Source organism: Acanthisitta chloris, unplaced genomic scaffold, assembly GCF_000695815.1.
Source record: "Acanthisitta chloris isolate BGI_N310 unplaced genomic scaffold, ASM69581v1 scaffold15381, whole genome shotgun sequence".
In the NCBI taxonomy this organism is placed as follows: Eukaryota; Metazoa; Chordata; class Aves; order Passeriformes; family Acanthisittidae; genus Acanthisitta; species Acanthisitta chloris.
In genome coordinates, this window is record NW_008654464.1 from 96324 (window position 1) to 122278 (window position 25955).

Sequence of the window (25955 nt, forward strand, 5' to 3'; positions counted from 1 at the left end):
AAGTTTTTAGACCATGTGGAATCAGTCAGCAGACATCACGCTGGTTTGCCAATTCCCAATAAACACAGACAGCATTTTGTGAGGATGCTTAACTGCCATTTGACAAAAATGTTGGCTCCCAGTGGAATAGTTCCATACTTCAGGTTTATACCATGTAAGATTCATCCTAGAAGAAAAAGCCTTATGTGCTGACAGAACGGTTTCCTTTCTCAAGGCCTGTTACTGAAGGAACTTTTCAAGTTCAAATACCTACTGCCTTTTTTTTTTTTCTTTTTTAAAGAACACAGCTGAGCAGAATAGCATCCAAATTCAACAGTAACAGAGGCAGAGACTAGAGGTTCTCCAAACCCTGTGTCAAACCATCAGACTAACCCCTTCAGGCAACAATGTTCAAAGTAAGAAAAACAGTCATCTGTCTTTGAAAAATAACTAGGTCAAGAAAATGCTCTGCTGTGGTTAGAAGAAAAACCCACAAGGCCACTTCTTCACAAACTTTATGACCTGTACAGCTCTGGTTTGGGACACAGTTATCAGTTACGTTTCAGCACAGAAATCTTGAATCTGTTTTTGACAGCAAAATCATTTAAGGAGTAAGACTGGAAAATAATGTTCCACTCTAATACTGGTCAACCTAAACAGCTATTTCTAGCAAATTAAGGACTCCATTAATTAGCAATTAGAGCTATAAGTAAAGGACTTCTTTTCATCATAATGGAGGGGAGAATTACACAAGATCGAATTACCCAAGCTCAGATGCATGTGAAATGCAGCCCATGACAGACAGCAATTTGCAACCCCAAGTTTTTAAGCTATCTAGGTAACTCATCTCATTCATGGCACAAAGAGGTAAAATCAAATTTAAGACCTGCATTATCTCCAACACCTCGGCAAACTGCAGATTCATTCTCAGGTATTTACACTGACACCAAATCTCACTTAATTGGGCCTATTTATTAAAACAGGATGGGAAATACTAAAAGCAAGTGCAAACTCAAGTCTGGTAGAGACTCAAGTTATTGGGACAGGACTTGCTGGTCCTGCCTGAAGGATCAATATGAACATTTGCACCCATACGTCTGAGACTACACAAGCCTCAGATGTGCACTAGAACTCTTCAGCAAAGCTTTCCTGCTCTAAGACACCTGTTTTGGAAGGCCTTCCTTCTCAAAAAATGGCTGTTCCTTGGAAAACTTACGAACATTAACAGCTTTGGTGTCAAAACATCTTCCCCAGTAACAGAAGGAATTTCACTTGTTTTATACCAGCCACAGAGCTATACATGAACATCATATTCAGAAGGCCACTCATGTTCAGTAGAGACACCAAATGCTACAGGCAGGACTCTCCCATTGAACAGAAAGCACAAGCTCTGATGATTCAGCACCCCAGGCTAATCTCAAAAGCCCAATATTGGCAACTGGAAACTTCTAGCTTGCTGAAGTAATTATTTGTAGCACTTTGAACTAAGCTAAAGCTACATAATCTGATATATCAAGGATCCTTCTTTGGCTCATCTAAATCAATATGAAGCTAGCAACACATGCACACCAATACAGGCAAAATATATCACTTGTCTCCTCGACTATAACAACAATTATTTTTTATTACATTAAACTTTAATATCTGCTGCCCTAGAATATACTTTGAGTATACCTCAGTGAATAAAAAAAGCCCAACAGTAACCCTGTGAGAACAATTCATATTGCTTTTTGTAACATGATATAAAAAGTTGGCATTTCAAGATTTCATGTATTAGATCAAATTATTAACTGGGTAGAAAATGTTTCTCTAAACCACCCTGCTAAAAGGAAAAATACCTGTCAGATACTAAAGCTTAGCAGGACACTAATTATCCATGACTCATTAGCCATCCCACAAATCTATTATTGCTTCCTCATATGGAAAATTCTTAAGGATTGTCATATTCTGAAGCCTGGCAGTCAGAGGATGACTCATTTTGAGACAAAACATTATTACCAAAATATAATGCCTGTTTCATACAGACATTGTAATCACCATTGTATTTGAAAGATAAAAACAAGGAAAAGGAATTCAGTTTCCCTTCCTCTGGGTCCTCCTCACACAAAACTCAAACCACAGGGGTGGCAAGGGGAGGGGAGTAAGGAAGGGAAAAACAAATACTAAAGTGGTTTCTATAACCAAACCCTCCGTAATTTCAAAGCAGACTATATGTACAATACTAATATGCTGCAGGATGACTGCAGGAAAGCACAGCTTCAGGGAAGATAATGAATCACCACCAGTGCCTTGCACACTTAAGCTATTTGCTTAAGGACATCCATTAAAAAGAGCAACATAAGATGTCAAGTATTTGGAGAATCCAAACAAAATTACACAAGAGTAGATATGAAAAGAGTGAAGTGTTTCAGTTATCGCATCTTCAACTACATCACAAAATGAGCACAAAACTAAAGTGATGGAGGACTGATAATTCAGAATAAGGTACAGTGTAACAGGCACTTTTTTTTCTGTCTACAGAAGTTTTTGGAAAAAATTAATTCAAGTTCTCAATAAGCACTTTGTTGAATGGTGCAAGGAGGAGTCTCAATTACATCCCAGATTCAAAAAGAATTAGAAGGAAGTTGACAAGATGTAGTTTCAACATCTTGTTTCGTATTTAATTAAAGATGCCCTTTTCTCCAGCTGTACTCAACTACAGAGCTATCTGAACTGTAAAGCTCAAGACATTGATACAGCAAACATTAACAGCTGTCAGAAAAGTTTGTACTCAAAAGAAAAAAAATCCCTTTTTTTTAAGGAACAGAAGAAATACTGAAAGCCCTGAAATCCAGGCATCCTTCCGTTTCATTTGTTGGACTCAACATCTACTATCAAGCAAAGATAATCCAAACTCATCAACCCAGTCTGCTGCTAGTTTATTACATCTCCTTTTTGCAATAACTGAACTCTTCAGCTACCACTGCTCTGCCAGGAAGCCCTTACACTTTACACAAACTGTTACACGCATTTGCGAGCATGAAGGTTCACATAGGACTGTTAAAGGAAAGTTCATTTCACAGAGCACTGTCTCTGACAAATCCACAGCATTTCTTCCCCATCCTGAGCTGAGTTACATGTTACTTACACACACTTGGATAAAGCCCACAAGTTGCACATGAAAAGTTCAGACAAGTCAGTTCAGTAGCTACACACTGAAACACCATCTGGGATCTTAAGCCCTATGAGATTCATTGTCAAATTAAGTTATAACCTGTCCTGCCTTTCTTACAGACAGATGGTTGGAAAGCTTTCCACAATATTTGACTCCCTCTGAAAAAATGGTATAATTTTTCTTCATTTCAGGAACCTAAGCTGTTCTCACTTCCACAAAAATTCATCGTAGCACACTAAGAACTAAAACCCATGCTTAAGTTTCTGCACCTCCCCATCAGCAGTAATACCTCCTGATGTTTGCTCCCCCCAAAGGCTCTTTAAACCTTGTCCTTAGGCAATGCTGCTACACACATTTTGAAGAAAGACCCAGCTCTTTGTACAAGATTACTTCAGTTTTTACCTGACACAGTGTCTGAACTTAAGTTTCAAATGTTAAAACTTAGCTTGCCACGTTGTTTTGCTAGTTATTAAGCATAACACCCGGTTTTAAAAATAACTAAAGGTTTTCAAGCACTTCACATTAAAAACCATCTGGGAAGGCATGGAAAATGAACATCAGTTTTCCAACACCACAGTGTTAATAAGAGCTATGTAATTATAGATAAGCCTTTTAACTGATGTTAACAAAGTCATTCCTGAAATAGAAAAATTTAGAGACCTCCTACGTTACTTTCACACAACAGATGTGCAGTTCATCTATTTAGGCTTAGAAGGATGAAAGAGCCATACAACTATGCCTGAAATGACAAAATCCAACTCAAAACTGACTGTCAGATAGTAACATAACGCCCAGTGAAAAATACAGATTTCTGACAAGGTTAAAAAGCTGTCTTTAAGCTTAAGTGAACTACTTATGCCACAAATGCATATGCTAAAATTAGTTTCATACCTCCCTGAAAATACTGTTGCTATTTAAGCAAGTTCCTGCCCAAACAATGGACACAGCAAGAGACAAGCACTAGATGCTACACGATTAACAAGTTTAGAAGAATGCTATACTGACTTCTAACAGCATAAAATACAAGCTGCATTGGTTTGGGGTTCTTTGTTTTGGGGGGGGGGGTTTTAAATTTATTTTTTTTATATATGTTTGGAGTTTAAGGCCACTTACAGGCTTTTTGTTCGGATGCAATACATGCCAGGTAATTTCTTCCTTCTTTAAAATTTTGAAAACAGCAGTTGATTATTTTTAACATAAGAACTTCAACATAGGAAATAGCATCTGTATTACACTTCACAAAGAAGAGTAAATAAAGCTTAAGATGACTGAAATGGTTCATTTTCTACAAAATATTCATTTCATTAACCTATTTTACTTCAGTACTTTGAAGAAGTTTAAATTATTAAGAGACCTAACTATTAGTGAAAGGAGTAGTCTGAATGTTTGACTGGAAATGGAGATCTAGCTGAGCCCTTCAGCTGGTCCTACTCAAGACCTCACAGCTCTGCAAGAAGCTCTAAGACTATTACTTACAGCAAAGATTACTGCTCATGTGCAATGGCTCTAAGACTAATGAAAAAATATTCCAGGCCAAAAAACCCACAATAATTCATAAAATTTTTGCAAAACAAATGTGTAACTAGATACAGGCTCCTAGACTCTAGATACCATACTTAATATCTGCTATGCCACCTCCTGCTCCAGCTTTCAGAGACTAAGAGAGCTCATATGTTATCATTAACTAGAGGACCAGGAGACTTCAAGTTCTATTACCATGAAATATTATGACAGTAGGAAAGATATTCAAAAATATATGCCACTATCTTAAGTGAGTCTAAATGAGTCTTATAGCTTAAGTAAAACTGCCTTTACTTCCCACAAAAGGCTGTTTGTCTGCTAAAGAAACCACATCCCTGAAGGCATTTATTTAAAAGGCTAGAGTGGATCAAATGCTAGAAAAATAATATATTATGGAAAGTAATCATGCATCAACTGAGAATGAGACAGGATATTTAAGACATCTTTCCTCACCCATGATTTCCACAACTGGATTTTACAGATTGATAGCCAAATGTAAACAGTCACTCAAACTTCAGCTCAAACTGGTGTACATTATTTTTCACTTAATTTCAGGATATGAGAGGTATAATCAACACTACACAGCAGATACATATTGCTCAACTTCAGAGAGGCAAATTTAACATACAGTCCAAGTCAAAATACTTGGAAGTTTACTAGACATCTGTTATCCAGAGACAGGTGCAGAGCTCAGTAATATCTGTGCTGTTTCACCAGTGACAGTGGTGCTGGGACTGTCACTGGCCATCACTGACATCTGCTTGTCTCTCTCCCTTTCATAACCACCACAGGAGTAGAAACTGCTCCAACCTTCCACATCTCTGTTCCTCTCCCAAGAGGATTTCCTCCTGATCTCAGTAATGCTCTAGACTTCTTAACTAATTTCCAATAAGCAAACATAATAGCTAGACCAACCTCCAGCAGATCAAAGCCAACTTGCACTTCAGTGTTCAAAATCCTGCAGGCATAGCAGTAATTTATTTTCACAATGCTGAAGCTTAGAAAACCTACAAGTATCTTGCTGTATTTACTCCCACTCGGGCATTCATCCTCCAAGGCATAAGGTCACCCTTAAAGAAAAAACACACTTTGGAAACACTCGGGTCATTAGCTTCTTGCAAGTAGGGGTACACTGCACTGTCAAAGAGTAGTAACATTTTACTGGAGACCCAAATTCTGATAAGTTCTTCTCAGCTACAAATTAAGTTTATGCCTAGAATTACAAACATGAGTTTAAACCACTGATTTACTTAACTGGACAATTTTGAGAGAGTTTTTTATACAATCTCGATACTTTAAATATAAATCATGTTATCTTTTGCTTTCTCGGTTTGCAATCACTTACAGAAATTTGACTATCATAGGATGAAAAAAGTCCCAGAACTATTTTTTAAAGCAAAGGTAGAATAGGATTAGTTTATCTTTCAAATGTTAAGTTAAAGACTTCCCTGGGAATTTTAAATATAATATTAAATATATTATAGATACTACATTTCCAATCAAGAACTAGAATTCTATCCCTGGCTCAATTGCTTCATTCATGGCTGTTCTTTTGGTCCTTAATCTTACACAAAGGGAAACTACTGGTGTCATGTATTCGTATTTGTTACCATTTGATTGATCTGAATCAACCCCAGCCCAATCCTTCACTACATATTACTCATCTGTATTGTATTTTCCACAAACCATATTCCAAAAGCCAAGGGCATCAAGGATGCCCTGCAGCAGAAGATACTCCACACAGTGCAAGGACATCTACCATCTGTTTCATCTGAGAAGCAGTGGTACACCATCAATGCACCACTGAATTGCAATGTGTCATCTACAGGTAGGAAAAAAAATCAGGCCTATATTCTGACCAAGAGATGCTGTAATACATCTTTCAAGTGTACCCAAAGAGCTTAAGTGATTAAGACTTGCAATCATATTTAATATCTTCCCCAAATCACACTACACTACTGCCCAGGGCAGAGAACAGCCTTTGCTGACTTCACTGTATCCACAAGCAGAATTACATCTACCCCAAATAACCTGTTTACTCCCATTTTGACAGGAGGCTATGAGAGACAAGCTTTACATAAGCATCTCAAACTATTTAAAGCAACATGCTTACTATTTACAGAACACAATCTGAATGAACTCCATGAGCCAGTACTTAACCTACTTTAGCCAGTGCAGGCCTGACTCACAGGGCACCCTGCTAGCATTGTAAGGGACTTGACATCCCTTCTTCATCTTGCACATGCTAAAACAGCAGCCTGGGAGAAAGCTTAACATGAGAGTAGCTATTTCACTACACTACTCACATGTATGACACTGTCCTTTCCATGTCCATTTTCGGGTTCTACTTACAGCAGTGGCACTGCTTGTGCAGCCTGGGAACAGTACTCCAACTCTACTTTGCTGTAGCATAATCGAACCGAACAAATTTACTGTAACTATGCTTAGGAGGGCATCACTTGAAATCTTCTGGACAACACAAATTCAGTGAATCAAGGAGAATGCTTCAGGGCTTATTTTGCTTAAACTTAGTGAGGTCATAGTATGGCTAATTCATAAACATGTCTGCATATTAACCATTACAGTAAATTCAAAGGGCAAAACCCCAAAAGCAATACCTGATAGTCCTCAGATTGCTGCTACACATTGTTGCCCTAGTTTAGATACTTAAATAAAATAATTAGTATCACAGCTCACCCTTTTATCTATTCACACTGGCTTCTGCAAATTGGCCCCCACAAAGCAAAAATTCAAGTGGACACAGAATGCAGAAGAGAACAGGAGTTACCAAGCAAGTCTCTCCAGGAAAAGCAGTGGTCATCAGATCCAAGTTCAGCTGCAGCACCGCTGCTGTCTTCTGCTCTTTATAAGTACTGCCTCCACATTGCACCCTTTAGGGAAATACATCCACCCTCAACATTCACCCCTACTTCATGTAGATTTTTGAACTGCTGTAGAAGTCTTTATCAACTAGTCCCTCTGATTATTCTCAGAGGTAAGCAATGTTAATTTTGCTGGCTTGATCAAAGCTGACATCTTTGACTCCTATGTTAATCCTGTGAGAAGCCCTCCGTGCCATATAAAGCCACTACATCACTGTGACCTGCAGCATAAAGTCAGTAGTCACAAAGCAGAGACAATTTTCGCTTAATTTACTTAAAGGATCAAAAGTTAGCCAAATGTTTCGCCTATTCAAGACCTTAAACTTCAAGAGATAATTAAACCAAGCATTCAGGTGTTTGCAGGTGATGAACTGTTTACAAAAATTAAACTGCTGTGGGATGTGAAGGCCCAAAATACAGGATTAAAAAAAACAGATTATGACCAGAAATAGCTCTATCAGTAGTTGTCAGAGTTTGAACCACTGATGCACACTCTGAAGCCCCCAAGATGCACACTGGCAGGGGCCAGGCCATCCTGCTGGAGGAAGTATCACATTGCACACTCATTGTTCCCTCAGCCTCAAAGCAGCTGTTCTGGTCGGGCAGGGTGCCAGCTACAGCTTTGGCCTGACCTGGTGTGGCACTTAGGATCTCTCTCAGTACCAAGAAAATCCACTAGTATAAAATCCAGATGACTTCGAAGTATTTCTAAGAAGAGAAGCACCCTGTGCTAGGAAATCACAGCTTCAGTCCCTGAGTTCCATCACTGCTCATTGTGTTGCCTTATCTAGCCTAATGGTAATTAATGCATGAGATGCCACAGCACTGAATAGTTGAAACTATTACTTATGTGAATAAAGCCTGATATTTTGTATTAACTATTTAATCAGACCAAAGACCACTTCAGAGAACATGCTAAAGTGGTTTAGGATTTTAAGTATGATACCAAGATTATTATTTTTTGGAACCTCATGCTACCACATTGGGGGAGGAGTAGCACAAGAATGTTAAACACCAGAAAGACTTCAAAATACAGTGTGTTGTTTGATCTGAAACAGAATTAAATCTCACTGTCACAGTAAAACTTGCTTACACACTGAAAAACATGTGCAACCTCTGGGCTGTTCTTTACTTGTCGCACCTCAGGATCAACTGACATAATTCATGAAACAGAACACTGAAAAAAAACTCAGCAGTTTCCACTTCAGTAAAGAAATGTTTCTGTCCTCATACTGCAGTTACCAGTCTCAACACCATCTTTACCCATTCTGTGGCAGCCTCTGAGGCAGGAGGGTATTAACTGCAGGAGAGCACAAGCCCAAAGAGGTTCTTTGCCACACATAGTCATCTTGAAACCCCAGGATGATGGGATGGCCTGCTGTTGTGAAGGATGGCCAGCACCCCTCACCTGACCAGGTTCTCATTTGGGCAATTGCAAACACTGAGTAGGCACAAAACAGTGTTCTGCTGTTCTACAACTCGTACAGCTCTTCTTGCACACGTAACTGAACAGAGAAAATAATTTTGAGCTCTTAGGGGCTGAAAACAGCTATCATATTTTGTTATCTTTTCCTACAGTCTTTTCCCTTGTTTTTACAGCTGTCTTCACATTCTAGAAGGTCTGATGTTTCATAAGTTTGTATTTTCGGCTTCGAGTCCAGAAAAAGATCCTTCCAGAATGCAGAGCAAAGCAGTGGTGTACAGCAGTCTGCCTGATCATTCCAATCTATTTCTACACACATGAATCACTCACTTTACTGGATATTAATGTAGCATTTTCCATGAGAATTGAATATATGGCATATTCCTTCCCAAGAGGGCATGAAAACCTAAAACAGAGGAGGAATGCAGTGAAGTGTGAAGGTCTGTCAAAGAATAAACCAAAATCAAAGTACAGAAAATAAACAGTTTATGGTGCTAAGAGCTGCTTGATTTCTTTGATTCTTTTAAAATAAAGGCACAAATTAGAATATTAAAGAGGCAACACTGGAAGGAGCAAGCCATGAGCAAGAAGTTCAGGATAGGTAAAGACAGATTATTACTAACCTGAATTTTCTCATGTAGGAATTCTAAGCTTAAAAAGCAGTGACAATAGCAACTTTGCTTTCAGAATTAGACTTTTGATTTTCTAGCACTAATATATAGCAAATTAGAAGGGACTGAAGCAGCAACAACCAAGTATATCTTCAGAGCTAGTAAAAAAGAGTTCAGTAATGCAAAAAAACCCAAAACAAAACCAAAAATACCCACCAAAACACAAACATGAAAACAAAACACAAACCAAAAAAACCCCCACAACACCTTTCATCTCCTTCAGCCTCTAAAGCTTCACCCAACCAGAGCTACTCAAGATTTTAATTCTGATACACCAGCCCATGCTGCAGGTTAAAGTCAATAAATCATTTAGTTCTGATAAATATTGATTTGAGAGAATTCCTTGCTGAGAAGCCTTGAGCAACTCCAGCAGGTGTTTCAGTGTCAATCTCTCAGGCCTCCAGAGCATTGGCAGAAGTATCTGCAGCCCCAAAACATTCCTCCTCATATGGCTGTGGCTCCAATATACCACCAGAGCATAAATCAAGAATTCTCCTTTCCCAGCACCTTCAGATCTATTTTAACTCATAGCTGACCCATGCTAAGCTCTCCACAAGCAATATTATTTAACTGCTGACCTGGTTTTGAGCAGCTATTTAATAAGATTGGCTTTTTAGGAAGATTTGACAACAACAAAATATTTGCAGTAAAGCTCAGAACAAAAGTCCTTAAGTGTTTGTTTTCAGAGGTCCTTCATAAACTGACTTAGAAGTGAATTTGAAATCACAGAGAAAGTATTTTTGGAAACAAAAAGGAGCCATCAAGATACATGAAAGAAAGGTCTTACTGAACTTCCCCTAATCAGAGTCCTGATCTTCACTGAGCTATATGCAGATATAGGGCACATGCACATCTCCTTGTATGACACTTCAAAACAAGCCTTCTGTAGTATTGGCTCATAATATTTTCCACAGCAGTAATTTTATTTAAGACCACAATATAAGTTTCAAAGTACATACATCTGCCAGGATTTGGGGCATGGGGAGAAGGTAGGAGATGAAGACTTCTATCAGTGTAATGGGTAAGCAAGCTGTCATTCTAAAAACCCCCAATACTTCTTGAAAACTTAATTCAATTTTTACTTCAAATGTTACCAGTGCTTGCCTAGTTTTTAAATAGAAGTTTCCATTAAAGTTTAGCTTATTTAGAAACTGATGTATTTCCAAACTATACTTTGTGCCTTTGATTAAATACACAGTAGTATCCTGATAAGAAGATTCTACTGAAACAGCTGGAAAAAACACCCATCAGGCCTTGACACTGTAGAGCAAACTTTGCTGCATAAACTACTCATCTTACCATGAAAACATCATTTCAAAATAGGTCTTACAGAAAAAAGTAGTCAAGACTGGCTGAATTAGCCTCATGTACAATTCTGCAGCAAATCTAAACAGCCAAAGAACTTTCTATAGACATGGCTGAATAAGGTTTTACCCATACACACTGCTATATGGATTATTTTAGAAGGCATAAAACCTGAGAAACTCTTCTGCCAGTCTGAAATACTGCATCTTACCTCCAGAGCCTGAAGAATGCAAGCATTAGGTCCAGGCAAAAAAAGCCAGTTTTAAATTTTACATAAAGAAACCTGCACTAGACCACACAGGCAGATAAAAGGCAAATCCAGTAATACCTCTAGTCTAGATTAGCAAACTAATCCCAGCAGTGATTAATAGAGAAACAGGTAAAATCTAGCTAACTAGTAAACTTGCATCTTAACCAAAACTCAGAACAGTGTCTAGTCATACCTAGAACAGAACTGGTTACCAACCTTGTCAATATGCAAAGGTTGTTCTGTATGGCTTGCCACACCATTACCTACCCCCATAGCTTCATCCAAAAAGCTATAGTTCTAAAGAAGAAAATTCTTTAAGCTATAAGTAAGTTGTCTCACAAAAGTATAAGAGAAGGACAGATGCCATCATATAGACTTTTAGCTAAGTGGATATAAATTGGCTGACATTAAACAGTTCAATTCCAATATCTTACTAGTATTTCCTCCATGCATTTCTATGCAAAGCCTACTAATACCAGGGTACCACAAATAGGATGTTTTAGCCAGCATCCCATGTAGAGACACTGGTGTACAACTATTTTCTTTCCTTACATTTTTACTGCTACTTCTACAAACTGCCTCTTCCCTACTACTCCTACCAGATCTACTCACACAAACCTTCTGAGTTTGTGTCCTACTGAAGGCAGAAGGGTTATAGTCACAAGCATAAAAGTTCTCTGACCATAACATAAGACTCAGTTTTACATTTCAAACTGTAGCACTTGCCTCTGTGGACACAGAAGCACCAAAAAAAATGAGCTGTGTACATGCACTTGTGTTACATTCAAAGTAAAGGCATGAGCTAAGTTTACTAATGTTTGAATAAGCACCTATACTCTACTCTCACATGAAGAAGAAAGTAGAATTTTGAGTAAGTGGAGTAAAACACCTCTCTCTCTATTGAGCTGGAGCACCTGTAGTTGTCGTTAAAATACTATTTTCCAACTGCTTATTAACAGTTTCCTTTAGTTAATTCATTTATATAGGGGCTTGCTTGCTCTTATTTAACTTTATGAATTTACTCAAACCATAAGAGGAGGTTTAATCAAACAGATTTGTACTAAAATTACCTAGAAATCACTGCATCTGGGAACACAGTGGCATAACTTTTCTGCTACCATGTGTGCTCCCTTCCCCATAGCTTCCTTGCTTCTAAAATAAAATTTTTAAAAAAGCCATTTTAATTTGGCCTCTGCTTCAAGCATCTTTTCAGAGCTCTCTACACTCTATATCAAGTAGACTGGACTTAAGACTTGGGCTTCACAAGCAAAATGCAAGTTGCTATAAGGGTATAGCACCAGCAAGTAAAAGTGGCCTGCTATCCTGCTGGGGACGTGATATGAGTACAAAGACACAAACAAATCTGTAACAACTGCAAATTAGCGCAGTTGATCTAGAAAGAGCCTTTCTGCAAGAGTTCCCTTCCCACAGTGAGGAAAGTAAAATCTCACCCGTGTCATTTTAAAAAAGTCTAACGATGGTCTGTTCCATCGTACATCCTCCTCCCGTCTGCGCTTCAGCCGGCTTTTCTTTTCGTTCAGAACGCAAGGCTGAGAGCGGCACCTCAACAAGCCCTGACGCCGGCTGAGCTCGGGTGTGGAGGTGGGAGTGCTGTTGGCTGAAGGCAAGAGATTTCCTGTCTCGGTGATGTGCTCCTGGGAGAGGGAGAGGCGGCGCCTTGGGTTAAAGTCACAAGGGCCTCCGGAATTCCAGCGGGTACTCGAGCTTGTGCTGCCCTCGCTGCTGTCCACAAACCCGCTGCTGGCAGAGGAAGGTCTGGGTACTGGTGATGTGTTGAAGCTGGTGATAGTGAAGACATTATTTAGCGACAGTATGTTTTGGGGCAGACTGATGCTTGTGCTTCTCTGTAAGGTTGCGCTTCCATGACTGTTGCAGCGCTGCAAGGTAGCGCTGCCACCACTGTTGCAGCGTCTCTTTGACACGGGAGTCCAAACCTTGGAGTTGCCAGGCTTCCACGGGGACCGACAGCGAGCCAGCTCGTCCGGCTCAGACAGGGACCGACAGTGGCGTTTGGTTGGTGGTGCCAAGGGCTGACCCGAGTTTTCATTAAGGTTTAATTCACTTATCCATCCTGACACCATAGACGTATTGGAAGATTGCTGCTGCCACTGCAGACTACCATTACTGGCGGTGCTGGTGCTGAATGGGCACACTGGGAAAGGGTAAGCTGAATTCCTTGTTGTGTCGGTCTGGATTGGGTAACCCCCATTTAAAGCTTTCCAAGGACTCTCTTCTGAAAACAAAAAGAAGACACAGGTGAGAGATGAAAAGGGAAAAAAAAAATTGTTTTAAACCTAGTTTAATGTAAAACCATCTAACTCAAGCTTAAAGGATAACCCACAAATACCCAGATCATAATCAGTTTCACACTACACTTCTATATTCACTTTTTTAAAAAGGTAACAAAATTACAAGAATGTGAAGACCCAAGTATTTCAGGAGCTAGTTCAGGCATTCCAATATATATGTGCCTAGTTATGTTTCTTCCAGTATACTGAATGATCATGGGACTGTTTCTTAGTGAGCAACAAGGATAGTTTCCCAGTGCATACCACAATTAAAACATGTAAGTGAACAACCTTACATACAACCAAAATGGATTAACAAGTAACGTGAGAACCCATCAGGGAACTTGTTTTTTATGCAAGAGCAGGATAATCTCTTCAGACTGCTGTCCTTCATTTGACTGTTATGCTTTTCTATTAAGAAAGCTTGCAAAGGGTGTTCACATTCTGGGGTGTGAAGAAAGCTTTACTTAAAATTAGAAACAGTGTAAAGTTAAATCAGACTGTAGACTGTTGCTATTTTTCCTCCCTTTGAATATAAGCAAAAAAAATATCTTCATTCAAGGCAGAAAATAAAGTGTGTATCCCATAAGAACCTCCTGCAAGTTCTACTGTGAATGCAGACAGTGTACAACTTCTCATCTGAAGTGGCAATGCTGGGTTAAAAGCAGTCTGCCAGTGCAGCCTCTCACTCTTTTGTGAAGTGTTTCTTTGAGAACATTCTGCACATTTTACAGCTGTTCCTCCACATTATACAATGAAGTGTAAGAAGAACTACAGCAGACTTTGGATTTGCAAATTGAAAAGCAGCAAAACTGTTGGCCAGTTAACAGTGCTTCATGCTTGGTTAGAAAATTTGCTAATTTAAACCAATTAGCCAAGTAAGTTTCACTTATCCTGGCTTTAAAGAAAGAATATTTTAAATACCAAGTTTTTTCCCATATGCCTATTTTAAGAAGCTAGATACAGCCTAAACATTAAATACTAGTATATTCTTATGGCTGACTCTCTACACTAAGTTTTAGAGTAATCAACACAAAAAAAGATTTGCTGAGTAGCTTTAAAAGTTGTAAACCAAAATAGTTGTACATGTTCCATGCCCAAAGTATGTCATGGATTATCCCGCTTATTTGGATCTTATTTAAAGAACACCCTATTGTCTCAAAATCATTTAACTGTGCAGACAGCTGGCCTATTCAAACATGTTTTATTAGAATTCCTCTGTCCTTCCTCCTCCATTCTTTCAGATGGGTACAACCACATACTGTGCTTTGCCTTAAGCATGTAAGCTCTTCAAGGCAGGGACCATCCATAATTCAATGCAAGTCAAAGAGCCAGCACAATAGGATCCAGCTAATGTTTGAAACTCCTAGCATCTACTGTAGGACAATTTCCTAGCTGGCCTGAATATTAAAAATCCTTAGGAAGCTTTCTCCCAGGCTGGGAGGCTGGTTCAAAGTTTGCTGTAAAAAAAAAAAAAAGAAAAAGAAAAAAGAAAGACAAGAGTTGCACCTGTGTTTCAATTTTTTATGTGCTGGAAGCACCTAATCATTTAAGCTGATCCCTAAGATCAGAGTACAATCATTAAACTAACACCATCAAGTCCCCCACTAAATCACATCCCCAAGTGCCACATCTACACATCCTTTAAATACCTTCAAGGGTGGTGACTCCATCACTGCCCTGTGCAGCCTGTACCAGTGCTGGACAATACTTTCCATGAAGAAATTTTTCCTAATATCCAATCTAAACCTCACCTGGGGCAACTTGAGGCCATTTCCTCTTGTCCTGTCACTTGTTACCTGGGAGAAGAGGTTGATCCCTACCTGGCTACAGATAGTTGTACAGTGAGAAGGTCCTCCCTGACCCTCCTTTTCTCAAGGCTGAACATCCTCAGCTCTCTCAGCCTCTTCTCGTAACACTTGTGCTGCAGACACTTCCCCAGTTTCATTGCCCAGGGGGACAATCGCTGCCCTGGTCCTGCTGGCCACACTATTAGTGATATAAGCAAAGATACCACTGGCCTCCTTGGCCACCTGGGCACACTGCTGCCTCATGCTGACCAGCACCCCGAGGTCCTTTTCTATCAGGCAGCTTTCCAGCCACTCCTCCCTGAGCATACAGTGCTGCACAAGGTTGTTCTGGCCAAAGGGCAGAACCCAGCACTTCATCTTGCTGAACCTCATACTGTTGGCCTTGGACCATCTATCCAGACTGTCCTCTGCAGAGCCTTCCTGCGCTCCAGATCAACACTTCTGCCCAACTTATCATTTGCAAACTGACTGAGGGTGTCCTCAGTCCCCTTGTCCAGATCATTGATATAGATATTAAACAGGACTGGCCCCAACACAGCCCTGGGGGACACCACTGGTAACTGGCTGCTAGCTGGATGTAACTCCATTCCCACCACTCTCTGGGCCCAGCCATCCAGACAGTTTTTTCTGCCCAGCAAGCAGTGAACTTGTCCAAGCAACCAGTTTCTCCAGGAGAACGTTTTGGGAAACAGTGTCAAATACTTTACTAAGGTCTAGGTAGACAACATCCACAGCCTTCCCTCACCCACTAGGCAGGTCACCTTGTTATAGGAGATCAGGGCAGTCAAGCGGGACCTGCCCTTTATAAAGCTGGGCTGACTGGGCCTGTAGTTCCCCACATCCTCCTTTAGGCCCTTCTGGTAGATGAGTGCCACATTTGCCAACCTCCAGTCAACTGGGATCACCCCAGTGAACCAGGACTTGCTGGTAAGTGACAGAAGTTAGCTTGGTGAGTACTTCCACCAGCTCCCTCAGTACCCCTGGGTGGATCCCATCCAGCCCCACAGACTTGTGTGTATAAGAGGCATAGCAGATTGCTGACCACTTCCCCTTGGATGATGAAGGCTTCTTTCTGCTCCCCCATCGCTGTCTTTCAGTATGTGGAGAACTAGTTTTACTATTAAAGACTGTGGTAAAGAAGGCATTAAGCATCTCAACCTTTTCCTCATCCCTTGTCCCTATGTTTCTCCCTGCATCCAGTAAAGGACAGATTCTCCTTAGCCCTCCTTTTGTTGCTGATGCATTTATAGAAACACTTTTTAAATTGTGTTTTATTTCTTGTTGGACTCTGGTCCTTCTAATTCTCCCCCTGCATAACCTCACAACATCCTTGCAGTCCTCCTAAGTTGTCTCCTCTTTCTTTTAAAGGTCAACTTTTCTTTTTTTTTTATTATAAACCTTGAGTTCCATCCAAAGCCCTCTGTTCAATTCAGCTGATCTTCCCCACTAGCTCATCTTTCAGCACAGGGGGACAGCCTGCTCCTGTGCCTTTAAGATTTCCTTCTTAAAGCACATCCAGCCTTCTTCAGGACTGCCTCCCAAGGGACTGTCAACCAGCTTCCTAAACAGGCCAAAGTCTGCCCTCTGGAAGTTCCAGGTGGCAGTTCTGCTGATTCCCCTCATTACTTCTCCAAGAATGAAAGACCCTAATTGTTATGCCCAAGACAGTCTACAGTCACCACATCACCCACCAGCCCTTCTTTGTTTGCAAATATCAGGTCCAGCAGGGCATCCCCCTAGTTGGCTCACTCACCAGCTGTGTCAGGAAGTTATCTTCCACAAACTCCAGGAACCTCCTAGAGACTGTTTCCTCTCTGCTGGATTGTATTTCCAGCAAACATCTGGCAAGTTTAAGTCCCCCACGACAATAAGGGCCAGTGATCGTGAGACTTCTCTCAGCTGTTTATGGAGTATTTTGTCTGTATCTTCAACCTGGTTGGGTGGTCTGTAACAGACTCCCACCAGGATACCTGCCCAGCTGGTAATGCTATTTAAGATAAAACACCGTTTTCCTTTGAAACCTCACACAAACCAAGATTCACATTTTATGGGGAATCCCACTGAGCAAATAAAAATCCTCTGTGCTTAAAGACAAAGCATGCAAAAATTTCAAGTCCACTAACACAGTACAAAGTTTACCTATTAGTGGAATTTAAATATGTCGAATTTTTATTTTTGCTAGCTAAAACTTATTCTTGTTAAATCTTATTCTAATAGGACCAAGGGGGAATAAAAAGCAAGTAACACTTGTATGAGAGCACTGGACTTCAATTTATGGTTTGTGTCATGCTGGATATTCTATATAGCAAGGAATGTAAAAATGTGCATAAAGATTTCTAGTAGCTGAAGAACCAGATTAAATGCTTAACATGAGAAACAGCATAACTGTGCTTCTGTATACCAAAGCAGATATTGAACACACACCAAAAAAAAGTGTTACAAGGGCTTTTACTATGCAAAGCAGATCACAAGTACAAAACTAACAACCAGCTATTCCCAGTATTGTTCAAAGACCAGCTTAAACCAGCAGGCTCTACAGCAGCATGCTCCATCCCCCTCACCTTATTTACAAAAGAAAGGCTGCTTGCTATACCAATTACCTCAGTAAAACACAGCTAAGGTTTCTGGAGAACTTACCATTGATTTCGAAAGGGAACAAGCTGCCACTTTTGTTCAGCTTCTCAGATGAGTACTGAAATCAATCAGAAAAAAAAAAGTATTAACTGTGGAAAGAATAAGCATTCACTTCAAGGAAGCTGCATGTAGTTTTCAGTTTCCCTAGATGTGTGCCTGATGTCTTTAAAAGAATGGGATTTTGCAGCATAGCTTGAAGAAACTCCCAAACAGCTGATCTTTATAAATAAAGCCTTTGGCATCCAATGATTTGTAATGTTTTCTGATATATTGCTAAGTATCAAACTGTCTCAAGAGCTGCAACATTAGCCCATGTGAATAAACTACAAAATTAAGAGTGATAATTCATCTTTAATGAAAAAGCTTTGATTCAATTCTCATTTCGGTGGAGAGGAAATTACAATCTGGCAGTTGGGTTTCCATTTTCAATCTTAAGGCTAAAAGGCAAAACACTTCATCTTAAACTAAGAGACAGGAATAGCTTAATCTAAATTAAATATACAAACTCCTAAGGTTCACCACCATGAACACTGTTCCGATCAGGCTTTACTCGCATTTAACATTTTCTTAGAATCAATATAATGAAGTACTTAGAAAAACCGTTGGAAAAAAAGTCATTCCTATCCCAAAACCATCTTTTGCAGACTGACCATTTTTAAAATCAGTTTATTGGTGAAGGTTCACTACTCAGAAACAGTATAAAATCCATGCTTAACACATAGTTTATGTGTAAAGGGTTTTGATTAAGCTTCACTGGTAGCATCTGCAGAGTAAGACAAGTTTGTAAGCAGAATGTTTTCCATTTTCTTAACTAATTTCACCTAAAAAATATTACTAAAAAGGCATTCTTAATGGTCTAGATTTCTTAGACAAAACAGAGCGTGCTATCCAGCCTCCTATAAAGAGCTATAAATAAATGGCTCACAGCTCCATCAGAGCCCAAGGGTCATTATTCACTCCCCCAGCAGCACCTCAGGATGGAGAGGAAGATTGCTTTAAAAAAGAGCAACACACTTTATGTGAACATTGTTCTTTGTGTATAGCCAAAGAAGATAGCATTGTACATACACTTCCTTTCCAGATACAAAGTCAATTTTTAAACAAACATCCTTGGGCTACAAAGCTGCCTTTTTTTTTTTTTTGCTGTACAGCAGCACACAGTACTAGTGACAACTTTATATCCTTGAGCCCCACACAAGAGACAAACACGAAGCTATGGTAACATTCCCTTGGTGTTATTGTTCTAGAGGTAGGAAATAACAGATGAAATCATAGGACAGCAATCAGATTTTTAATCTCATTTTTTATCAACATCTGCATATGAGACAAACCCTTTGATTTTTATTTTACATTTGCATCTATAGATGCATTTATAACCTCCTTTTAGAGAAGCTACTTTAAGTCAACAGCAGAACCCCAGGTTTCAATCTCCATTGGATTTGCAGCTAATTAGACCTATTCAAACCATCTCAAGGCTGCAACTTGCCAGTTACATAGTATCCACATTTTAAAAGCCAGTATCAATCGTTTACTCTAATCAGCTATTAAGGCTTCATATGCAACACAAGAGCACATTAAGATAAGGGTAGTAGTTACATTTCAGCTGTCCCTGAAGGGGAAAAAAAACCAAATTAGAGACTTAAAGATAAGGGGTTTTTTTCAGTAAATTCTTCCTCTCCAGTTTTCCCCAAATGAAAGGCAATACCAACCTATTCAACTAACAAAGACCAGCTAAGGAAAATATGTTTTTGGAATTAAATTCTGTGTCTTTAAGTCTTATAGCTAAATCATCTTGAATCACATGGAAAATGGCAGCAAAATAATTTAATATTAGCATAATAATTAGGGATGTTTAGCAGTCTGTTTATTCATGCATGCAAAAATATCCAATGCCTAAAAGGAACAGAACCTCAGGAACAATCCCATGTGGCAATTATTAGATTGATGTTTAGTTTTTACAATTAGTTTTCAGCCAAATGCATCTTTAACAAGGTTCTTTCCATGAATGTACAAGTTATTTCGTTATCTGCACTTTAACCACCTTAAAAAGCCTTGTCCATCACTGTAGAGACTAAACTACTTTATCTTGGACAGCTGCAAAGCACTGAGAGCATTTTTCAAGGGGAACATGGAAAAAACAGGATTACATACACAATCTGTACTCCAGAGAACTGCAATGTTCTCGAATGCAGACAGCAACCCTGTCCTTACAGCTATTTCTGATCAGCTTCTGATGAAGTCAGTGCTCAGTCCTATGACAAAAGTAGACACAGGACCTCTGCAACTTGTCTCTTAAGGGATCACTTATATAGAATTCTGCTAAGTTACAAAAGATTCTTTGCTAATTCTTTGGCAATTCATACCAAAACCCCTCACTAAAACTATCATGTGACATCACACGCAGAGAAGGGACAGTCAGCTGCACTATTTCCAGTAAAAGCTCAAGGCACTGAAATAAGGTGAGTGACTAAGGGGACAATTATTAACCAATCTCCTTTACAATATATACTTGGCTTACTCTAACTGAAACTAAAATACTTGGAAACACTGTCTGCTAGTGTATTTTAATGATGTCTGGAAGTCCAAACTTGAGTAGGCTCTATCAGGCTGTAAATTCTTTATAGGAGGGAGGATCTTTTTATCTATACAGCACATGGCACAAGTCCCACTAGATATTCCTGTAACAGGGCACTGAACCAGTTTATCAGCTCTCCTGGGCTGGCCATGTCCTACCCTCCCCCATGCATTCCCCTTCTGCTATGATCTACATGAAGCTTCCTTATTGAAAAGGCTTTTTATATGATTATGCTTGAAATGAGACTGCAACTGCTAAGAACCTCGATAGAGAAGTCTGCTACCCTCTGTGTGAAGGAAATCTTTCTTAAAATGAGGCCAAATTATTCAATTGGGTCATTTTCCTGAAGAAGAAACCTAAGAGGTCATCCTTATCCATCTTCCAACTATTGCTTTACGGACAGATGTTAAAAAAGCCACCAAAGGTCTGATAATTCGACAATTTTCCAGGGGAAAAAAGAAGTCATATTTTAAGATAGTTTCATTGTTTTGTATGCCTCTAAGTTTCACCTGAGGTTGGAATTTCTTGCTTCATGCAGTAAAGTGGATCTGTTTTGAAATGCCTGTTCACAAGTAGACCCTCTTTTGTGCCTTTGAATAGACTATGCTCAAAAGAAAAGAAATTGCATGGTATGGTATTTAGGACACTGTTGCAAGTTTCAACTGGTTTACTGAGTCTTAGCAGCTGTTCTTTCGTTAAAATATTCACTTAAAAAGACACCTAGTCTGAACTAACTGGAAGATCCATGCAAGTGAAGCTGACAACGAATTATAATTTACATCACTAATTTACAAAGTGTTCCTTGCTAGCGGAAGCTAACTGTAACAAAAATAATTCTGGTTATTCTTCTACACTCCAATCTACTACATTAAGAACTTCACAGCCTGTGCTATCCTTGTCATTCTCAGAATTACTTCTTCAGCTTCACAATTTTAAAACTAATGGCTTTAATTTCAAGGCATTTTCTCCAGTTTCTAAGTATATTTGACTTCCTCCAATTTATCAGCATTCTTCCCAAGCTACAGGAAAGTTAGCATTTATTATTCAAGCACTAATTTAACCATTGCCATACACATGACTTATTTTGAATAGGCCATGCCAGACCTCCATCTCTCCTCCCAGTATGACTAGATAGGCAATAATGATGAAAAACATTTGCCCTTTTCTCAAGATGTGAAGAAGTGATTAAGTCAAATCTTTTGGCCAGTAGCTTTCCATCTGAGGTTAGTCCAATACTAAGTTTTTCAACAAAAGTAAGCGTTATGAAAATTAATGAAAAGCCACATGTACAAAACAGTTTTATAGCAAAACTTCTTCCTGTCATAAATGCTTATCTGGAGATGCTCACAGTTTCTTCTTAATACCACACCTTGAAGTCTTACAGCTCACATGCTATTGCTTCACCAACCAACACAAGATTCTACATGCATACCAAAAGATACCAGCGTAGCCAGAACATATAGAAAAATCCTCAACACTCTTAAGAGATTATGTTCAAAGGAATAGAGGCCAACTGTTTGATTTGATGATGCTGTCAACCAAAGCCACAATGTGCTCACCAAACTTCTCACTGTTGTTTGGTAGAGTCAAGCAACCATGGACATTACCTTGTGAGCTACAGTACCCAATCTGAGACAAAAGCTTGGGACAGCCTTCCTGCTTCTACAGCAGGACACTCAATCATTTGTGCTTTTTTCTGAAGGCAGGTGCAGCACAAGGCTGTACAACCTAACTACACATGCACTGGCTGAATTACATAAGCTTGGAAAATTAGCATATGGTTTAACAGCAATAAAAAACTACAGCCAGTATTTTACAACATAAAAGAAAGGTACTTGGCCATCATATAGCTTACACAAACGAAAAAGTGTACTATGTCCTATACATGCTGTCTTTAAGCCCAACTTGGCTGCGTAATAACTAGCTTTGAAAGAGCAATTCTGTCTTTTACAACCCTCATTCATGAGCTGTATTACAGATCAGCTTTTCCTCAGCTATTTTAATGACTTGTGCAGATGCACTGCAAAAAGTATCATGAAACTGATAAGGGTTAACATTAACTTGAGCAAGAAAAGTTAGTCTTAATCCTTGATCATGGTGAAACAGAACCTTGTGCCACCAGAAGTAGTGAAAGGCGCAGGCAAGATCATTTCAGAAATGCTCTAAACTGCTGCTGCCATTAGAATAAACTACAGCATTAACCTGAACTTCTTGCCAAAAAGCCTAAATGTGCTAGCACTGATACTAGACCCTTACTAGCAGTCATCTTCCCGTCTTAAAATTTAGCAATTGTCTTTGCCAGTGGAAAAACCCCACTTTTTATCATCTTAGGTTCACATTTTAGTCAGGAAGCCATCATGAATCCTTTTTAGCAGGAGCAACCTAGTTGCACACTTTTATTCACACTTGCTTCTCTATTTCCACACCTCACTACACAATTGCCACACTTTTCAGGGTGCCACTGTGTACAAACAGAACCTGTTCCTGGCTTCAGAACTCATTTTCTATAACAACTAAAGCACTTACGAAATCAATTACTTGGCAGATAAAAGGAAGAGAGGAGCAAGAGAAGGGTGAGGACAAAACAACTGATGAGACATCATGTGCCATTTTCCGCTCCACTTGTTCTTTTTCATGCTTTATTGTAAGTACAGATAAGGACAAGAATAAAAAACAACCAACCTACAATATATTACAACAAGCCAACACACTCCTGTACGGACTCCACACTGTGTAAAAGCAGTAATACAACCTTCTCTACTCAGAGATCTCTGGTCCAAAACCTACAGTGACTATCAGTGAAAAGACAGTTCAGTTTCCAAATTTATGCAATGTTTAGGGCCTCAAAAACTAAAAATTACAAAATGCCATGACATGTTACGTTACAAACACTGCTACTGATTACAGTTCATCACTGGCTCACACTTAGGCCCAGAGTTTAGTTACAAATGATGAATTTGCCAGTTCAAGAATACAGCAGATTCTCCTACAAGCCTCATATCTCAAGGGCTTCATCAAACTAGACAAAATAAATGCATGCTGAGTAAGCACTTCTACTGAGAGTTAACCTCATTACAAGACCTTTTATCTGCCTTTCAAGAATAGCACACATTCAAGATGAAGATAGCAAAAACAATTATTATAAGAACTCTAAATGGACCTGTTAGTTTTGAAAATAAAACCATTCAATTAACATCTACTCTTACATATCCTTACTGGACAAAGCACTGGATACAGGAGAATTGCAGGTGCTTGTGCACAAACTTCAGCTGCACTCGAGATATGCTTCACCTGGTTCAGGGTCATGAAATAAGGAAGCAGTTCAGCTACTTAAGTACAAGTTACAACAGAGGCAGAATCTTACTGTTGAAGTATGCTTCAGGGCCCATGTCTGCATTATTAATTATTTAAAAAGATACCAGAACTAGAGTTGAACACCTTGACATTTAGTCAAATTAACGTTTTGTGTGTGTCCCACTGGAACCTTACAGTTTGACCTACAGAAGGTGCCATGGCAATTAAAGTCAGTGAAAAAAAGCTAGTGCATTACATACAGAATGTGGTCTCAGGATACTCAGGTGGGCACCTAAAATTGACAGGAGACTATTCTGCATTACTCACTCTGGGGTAGATAGTATTTCATAAGTGAGATGTGAAGACAATAGATTCCTCAGTGTCTGAATTGCATGCTTGAACCACACCATGGACTCAGATTAAACCAGCAGAAGAGAACACTATAAATATTACAATTTTTTTCAGAGCACCAGGCATCTGAGACACTGAAAGCAAGCATCTACTCTACCAGCATCAACAACAGCCTGGTAGTAACTTGACCTTCAGTTTGACTGTATTTACTTGATGGCCTGTTCTTCTGTCCAATGCTGATAGTTACCTGTGTGGCATACAGGGACTTTTATAAATAAACACTGTTGTCAGATATAAAGATATCAAGCAGTTATATGAAGTGAAGAAACTTCAAGCCATACAAGTACTTGTGGGTTTTATTAGGGGAAAAAGGAATCCTGAGAAGTTTTGGTAATTCTTTTCCATCATCAGAATGCTATTTTGTGATGGGAACTGGCTTTTCCGCTATTTAAAATTAAGCAGTAAGGTTAAAAAGATCAAAAAAATAAGAAAGCATCACTTCAAGAAGGGACCTTATACTGAAGTTCTACTTCACCCCCACCTTACAACTTTCGCCCCACTGTGTGAACCAGTCCTAACTTAAATAGCTCAATTCTGGCTGATCTACATTCTTGAATTTGTTATGTAGTCCTGAGGTACTTGGCATTTCACATTTACTAAATGTTATTTTGGTAGATGCTTACCAGATTAATATTATATGTTTTACAGGTCAGATCATCCAAGCTCTGGTTCTGCAGCTTTTCTGTTATTAGTGTTACCATGGTAGTTGTTCCTTTGCCACTGCTCACACAGAAGTGTTGGAGGCTCTTCGGTCTCTTCTTTCAATACTCATGAGCCATTTCTGTTTTGGTTTAAAGTCTTGAGATTTATGCTTCCATCTTATTGCCAAAATTTATTTCCAAATGCTGTCAGTGTATCATGTCTGATTTCCTGTAAAATAGAAGTAGAAAAAGGGAAAACATCAGAAAAATTCTACTGTACATCATAATGAGGATTGTAATAACACTACTCATATTTGGACCATTCCTCCATGCAAATTTATCACTGTGACCAATGCTAATGTTTGGCATATCAGATTACATATCTCAGCTCATGGAAGACTACACCTATGGAGATTTCACTGATTGCAACTTCAGACAAGAGATGAGACTCATACAAAGAACAGGGTACTATTTGGCTGTTTTCTGCTATTAAATTGATCCTACCTAGGATTTTGATCCAAGGCAGAAGGAAAGACTTAAGTTTTCCCTCATTTAAACTACTAAAGTCTTAGCCAGGTATACTAGAACAGCATATGAAGCAGATACCCACCATACTGTTATGCATGTTTAACACTAATTTCCATTTTAAGACATTCTACCATACTGTTTCATTGCTAGTCCCCTCTTAAAAAGTGGAACAGTGGGTAGCTCAAATTATATATCCACTTCCCAAATCCTCAGCTATTTTTAATATATTCCCCTGTGGTTTTGTTTTCTCTTGTTTTTTTAAAGGTTATGTAATTGTTACCTGTCAGCAAACACCAGATCTTACACTCCTAAGCAGGACAAATTCCCATACACATAAAAGCATCAGAGACAACAGCTTAGATATCTTTATTCTCTGAGCAGTCATCTAAATCAAAAGCATTGGGTTCATCAGCTACCTCTTTTATCCTAAACATGCTGCACATAATTTCCTCCCCTTTCTCTAGCAATGACCTGCATTAACAACTCTTCTGATGATTTCAATTAGTCAACGGTATTCAGTGACCACTTATGGAATATAGAGAGAGACCCAAATAGAGGTATTTCCAA

General features: G+C 39.1%; 1 protein-coding gene across 2 annotated transcripts in view; it reads right to left on the reverse strand.

Annotated features, from left to right (window-relative positions):
* Nucleotides 1-25097, reverse strand: part of FAM53A (family with sequence similarity 53, member A) — a 50534-nt gene extending 25437 nt beyond the window's left edge. The window contains exons 1-3 of one of the 2 annotated variants that reach the window (XM_009083536.1): nucleotides 24843-25097; nucleotides 17943-17997; nucleotides 12637-13436 (exon numbers count right to left, since the gene is read on the reverse strand). In XM_009083536.1, the coding sequence (XP_009081784.1) occupies nucleotides 12637-13436; nucleotides 17943-17997; nucleotides 24843-24920 (933 nt within the window). In that variant the 5' untranslated portion in view covers nucleotides 24921-25097. Of the gene's footprint in view, nucleotides 1-12636; nucleotides 13440-17942; nucleotides 17998-24842 lie in introns of both variants that reach the window. The other variant, XM_009083535.1, reaches the window with a different exon arrangement.
* Between the last annotated feature and the right edge of the window lie 858 nt (nucleotides 25098-25955).